General features: G+C 41.1%; 1 protein-coding gene across 2 annotated transcripts in view; it reads right to left on the reverse strand.

Moving 5' to 3' along the window:
• The window catches only part of fign (fidgetin), a 28,163-nt gene extending 22,399 nt beyond the window's left edge, over positions 1-5,764 (reverse strand). The window contains exons 1-2 of one of the 2 annotated variants that reach the window (XM_035175272.2): positions 5,588-5,764; positions 4,641-4,675 (exon numbers count right to left, since the gene is read on the reverse strand). In XM_035175272.2, the coding sequence (XP_035031163.1) occupies positions 4,641-4,665 (25 nt within the window). In that variant the 5' untranslated portion in view covers positions 4,666-4,675; positions 5,588-5,764. Of the gene's footprint in view, positions 1-4,640; positions 5,100-5,587 lie in introns of those variants that run through there. The other variant, XM_035175273.2, reaches the window with a different exon arrangement.
• Between the last annotated feature and the right edge of the window lie 367 nt (positions 5,765-6,131).

Here is a 6,131-nt window from a genome sequence, read left to right on the forward strand (position 1 = left end):
TAAGCAACAGCACTCAGGCGAACAATGACGGCTCAAAGTGCCAGCGATTTTCAAAAGTCATGCAATTGTGGATTTTTTTAATCAGGGTCCTTGAGCTGGAGATATGTTTGCTGCTGTAATTCAAATATATGGAAAGAGTAGAGTTGTTTGTATTTGTCGTGGACAAATATGTTCAAGCTTTTGTCGAGAGTTGTTTACTGCTCGACTCAGATCCTACTGATTATATTCTTACGTACAGAATACAGCATACAGATCATTGTAAGGAGGCAACATTAAGAAGATATGAACTGTGGACAATTATCAATTTTTGCAAGATACTGCTAAACAACCATGCAACACCCAGAGTAGAAAGGAAAACCTCCAATCATTGTGGCCACTAAAGAAAGAGAAAGAAGAAATGTGCATGTCTAATTAAAATGTAAACAGTGTAATGAGGACATCAGTGATTTAGGCAAACATCTCTTCGGCTGCCACTGGGGGTATGATAATTACAGAGGCAAATCTATGAATGCACATGAATCTCCTACAAGTCCAGATTAAAAGCCTTAGTGCTAAACCTAGTTTCGTACACCTGGGGATTGTCTATTCTGGCCAATCCCCAACAGGCACGGCGCTGCCTTGTCTCCTTATGAGTGCAGACACACTTCAAGTGAAGGAGATGAAACAAAGCCTCTGTTTCCATGTGTGGAAATGAGGAGGACGAGGAGTTTAAGGCAACAAATGCTGTGTACTCTGTATTAATAATATGCCTGCCTGGCACATATGGCCTGAATAAACCAGTCCTACAACATGACTTACGACAGTGTTTCTATTATAATCTGTCATTTAGTGACCCTGAGGTCCTATAAGCGCTTCGTGCAATATGGTATGGATCATAATAACATCACAGCATGTATATGGGAGTGATTAGTTACTTTTTAAAGAAGAAAAAAAAGAATTAGAGAGAAAAAGGGATTGCGTCCTCCATAAAAGTGGTTCCGAAAATAAAAGCACAAAGACAAAAAGGCAGGCAGACCTGCATGCACACACACACACACACACACACACACACACACACACACACACACACACACACACACACACACACACACACACACAAGTGCACACGGACACACATACACACATTCACCATATATGTATTCACTTAGTCCTTTAAAAAATACATTATGTATGTGACAATAAAACGAGTTACAGTGACGTTAACACAGCTCATGTTGTTTTATCCACTAGAATCTGCTCACCTTGATTAAACTGTGTTTTGTCTGAATTAGAGGTATAAAAAAATGACAGACCTGTAGCTAGGAGACATGAAGGATAAGTACGAGCAGCCAATGGTAGCCACATGCATTTTAGAAAATGTCTATGCCATATGCTGTCACTCAGAGGAAAAAAACAAGTCTGAGCAGACAGTCGCTGTGTCTAAATGAGATGGTGGGAAGAGGAGGAGGGGAGAGAAGAGGGAGGATGTCAAGGATTCGTGGTCCTTCATCTTTGCAGTAGAGCAAACACGTCCCTCAGTATAGCAACAGACAGCTGCCTCCACTTTCTAATGCAGTCCAACTTAGATCACTGCGAGGATTGTCAGCGCGGAGAGAGAAACACACAAAGATAACATAGCGAGTTGCCATGAGGGAAACGACAGCGATGTGGATACAAGGGAGGGAGACAGACGGAGAAAGGGAGAGAACGAGAGGGGAGGAGAGGAGGAGGGTGGAACATGTTGAATACTTAGAAGAAGAAATTTTGTGCTTTTTTCCTTCTTCTTCTTGGAGTCTGACTCCACCGGGGACTCCCCTCGCTCTTCATATGAAAAGACACCACTTAACATATTTGCTTAAAGATGACAATCCTGCACTGATCTCTATAGTCAGGAGGCTGAGTGGGATTTTCTTGTAGTTAATGACAAATAGATCCCTCTGTTAAGATGAACATTTCATCAATTTACAGCAGCTCCTGCAGACATCCCAGGGGGTGTATACACACGGAGGCAGCTCGAGGCATCCAGGAGCTGCCTTTAATTGTCATCATTAGCGGACATGTATAACGTGTCAGTGCGGCCGTGCACCACTTCCCCTATGGTTTAAGTCGTGCTGTCAATTTAAGTCATCACTGGTAGTGTTACACGTGCACTTCAGACATGCACAGAACATTTAGAGCTGCTACATCACTTCACACGGACTAATAACAGCAATAAGTCAGAGATTGTTTTTGATTCACTCCCCTAACAATGAATCAGGAGTATGTTATGTTAATTATAGGAGTAGAAAAAGCTCATTTTGAATTTATGGATTTATGTGGTGCACAAAAAATAAATGTGAGCTTCTAAAGCAGCATTAGAGATTATTTAGATAATTCTTAATTGCTTTAGAAAATATATTGTTTTAAATAAAAAACATTCTGGAAGCTGCAAAGACCATTTGGCCATCATCTGCAAGCAATTCCTTTTCAACACAACACGAGTAAAAATGTCGATCTCTCCCGGTGTCACTGTGATATAATTCGCCCAACTTCTTGTTGTTATTTACATTCACCAGCTCTTGGTGTGAACGTGTGTATCATTGTGCAAAGAGGGTGATAAAGACCGGAGGGTCAGTATCTGTCATTGAATTGCAGCACAGAGATTCATGACAAGCAACAGTTTAGATTGCGATCATAAGTGCTGCCCTATCAGAAATTAACAGAGCTGTCAAGCTTCTTTCATGCACAGCAGAGGTGTCTGGGGTTAAGTAAGGACCTGCGAGCACCACCTCACACACTGCAGGAGCTCACACACACACGCCAACCTTTCCTGGGGCTTGAACTGATTAATATCCTCAGGTACTTAATAATTAGGACACTTATGATTAAATCTATGAGAGAAGGGTTTTCTAATTGCAAGAAGATTATTATTTGTTTGTTCTGTGCAGATGCGTTGTGATTTAAAAGATGCATCTGCTCTTCCACTGCATGTTTAAACTCCAACTTCCGCAAAGATTAGGCTTGTGCACGGCAAAGTGACAATACATGAATCTGTGATTTTCTTAGAAGTTCGCAATTAAATCATCCAGAAACAAAAATGAAATCATACATTTGAAGAGTCTATACATGCAAGGTATTATAGATTTAGAGTGTATGCAAACTGCCAATACAGATTTAAATATCATCTATTAAATAAACAATTTTCCCTCCTGCTCAGTGTCCATATCTTTGCAGCTCAAATCAATAATAAAATCACATCACACATGCATGGTGGTGGGGGGGTCGGGTCTAAATATGAAATAACATAAAAATCTAACCAACAAATTTAAAACCCACTTCACAAAAAAACACATTACAACCAAACACTCAGGCATAATGAATGTGGTAGTAATGTACACTTTTTTTCTCCCACTGAGTGACAGATGCTGCAATGCTGTTATTTTTGAAGAGGAGTAAAAACATACTTCAGCTCGCTGCTGATGATGTTAATTTCCTCTCAGAGCAAAACATGCAAATGAAATGTGCGAACACAATTAAGTAAATTGTTCGACGGAGGTGGGGAAAGGTTAACTTGGGACAAAGTGTTTGCAAAAAAAAAAAAAAAGAGAGACAGCGCACAACTTGTTACTTCTGCTGACTTCTGTGTCCACGCTCAGATCCATTTACTGGCTTGTCACAAAGCATTTCCACTGGAACATGAGTAACAGCTATTTCTGACACTGCCTTTGAACCAATTTGGGAGCAAATTAGTTCAAAGTTTCGCCGGCAAGTTGCCACAGATTGTGACAAGTAAATTTTAAAAAAAAGAACATGGCAACTTTGTAAATTAAACTTAAAATAAGTTCGCAAGTGTGTGTTTTCCAAATCTATTGCAGAAGGGGTTTGGCAGTCTCGACATGTTATAGCATTGTTGTAATCCAAGTGTTGTTGTTTTTTGTACTATTTACTTTCCAATTGTCTTTCACATTCATAATTATCAATCACAAACTATCGTTTATTTGTGATAAAATAGAGAAATTATGTATCATTATATTACATTTTTATGTAAATAGCAGTATTTTCACATGAGCTAATAATTTAATTCAAAAATAACTTTTATTTCCAAGATTTGCAACGTTGTCGTAAATGTTAACATTCATAACATTTTCCAAGCAGTTATGATAATATCATCTATAAATACTTTTACATTAAGGTAATTTCTTTATTTTTTTTGAAGAGGAGCAGATTCTACAGAGAATTTTTTTTAAAACAAGTTAGTTTAAGATTTAATCTCCAAATTAAAATTAGCAGCCCCTCTGGGTATATTCACATCCATTGTGCATTGGCCAAAATATCATATTTGAAAAGTTTTGCATGCAAAAATATGAAAGCAGTGCAATAATAAAGAGAAAGAAAACCAGCAAGAAAACCAACCAACTGAAATATTTAACTATCACTCGGTACATTGAACCGAAATGATCCTATGATCCTTACGATATAGAATTAATCACATAATGTGTCCTCGTCGCTGGACTACTGTCATGAAAATGTTATAACCTGGATTAAATAAACTTTTGAAGATGAAGCATGCATGCACAAAGAAAAAAAAAATGCATAACTGCAACAACAGCCTCTTATTTCCCCCAAACATGGCAAATATGAAATCATAACAACAGTGAAGATAATGACAAAAATCAACATACCATAAATACTGGTGCTAGTGATCATGTCTTCAAGCCTAAAGACAAGAGAGGGAGGAAAAAAACAGCAGAATCGGATTTTCACGAGGAGGAATTCCAAAGGTTGCTTCTCATTACAGGCACTTCGTCTCTTTTCTTCTTCTTCTTCTTCTTTCCTGCAGCTATCAGATTTCACAACATTAAAAAACGCACGGTCCCCTGCGTGTTCTCTCCTCGGATCCTATTCATTTAGGGGGCCGTGCAATTTGGAACAATGCGAGACCGAGGGAAAAACGGAACATGGGAGAATAAAGTGGATTGTTTTTTTTTTTTGTTTCTTCGGACGCGAGAGGCACACTGCAGGCACGGCTGGAGCCTGTCACTTCTTAGCGCGAGTTGAAACAGGAGAATAGGAAGCATGTGAGGGGACTGGATGACATAAAACACACATTCTTCATGCCGCCCATTAGAGGAAGAGGCTAAACCAGCGTGATGCACCCCTCCTCCTCCTCCTCCTCCTCCTCCGCCTCCTCCTCCTCCTCCTCTCCTGCCTTTACTTTTAAAATAGATTACTTGCCAGCAGTTGTCCCACTAAGAGCTGCAATGACAAGCCGTCTATTAACCCCCCGCCTGCGGTTATCGCAGCAAGTTGTATTCAGGCTGACATGCAAAAAAAAAAAAATAGGGGAAACTTCTCGTTGAGGGAAAGTTATCTCCTCTCCGGCCGTGTGCGTTCTCCTCGGACGCGTTCACCGCAGCGTCCCTCTGATCCCGAACACTGCTGCTTATTATTGACAAGTAATGACGAGCGCCGACCGGGAGTGTGTTTGCGCTTCGGAGGAGCCACACCGGCCGCGCACTGCACTGCAGCTCCGTGATGCGCGACACGGTGTCTGCGCGCACGGAGCTGCTCCCGTTTCTCTGCCCCTGTAACTGTTAGCGCCGCTGACTCACTGGAGATAAAGACTTACCTGTGTAGGTGACCGCGGAGAGGGGAAGCGTCCGGGTGTCACAGCGGCATCGATCCGGTGCTGGGGGCGCAGACGAACGGCTTCACTGGGGGTTAAACGCGGCTGCTCGCCATTTGAAACCATTCCAAGTTAGTGAGGGGAAGACTGACCACAGCCTCTGCCATGTTGGAATTCCAAACCCTGGACAGCTGCTCCGCTGACTGAAGGCAGCGCTGCTGCGCACTGCGCATGTTCTCTGAGGCAGGAGCCAAATTCAAAGAGGAGCCACGTTAATGAGCAGCAGCTCACAGAGGAGACCATCGTGACATTATGCTACAGCCATTATGAAGTATTAACTATCTAAATACACTGTGCTGGAACTGACTTCTTCTGCCCTGCACTGTGCACGTGTGGCACATTCTGATATCATTATCTGATCTGTAAACAGAATTAAATTATGTTTATTAAATGAAAATTGTTTTAAATACGTGATCAGCTTTACACATGAATTGCTTCACATTGGTCTGTAGATTTGAAGAATAACCTCAATATGGATCTACAGTAC

This window comes from Hippoglossus stenolepis, chromosome 13 (genome assembly GCF_022539355.2).
Source record: "Hippoglossus stenolepis isolate QCI-W04-F060 chromosome 13, HSTE1.2, whole genome shotgun sequence".
In the NCBI taxonomy this organism is placed as follows: Eukaryota; Metazoa; Chordata; class Actinopteri; order Pleuronectiformes; family Pleuronectidae; genus Hippoglossus; species Hippoglossus stenolepis.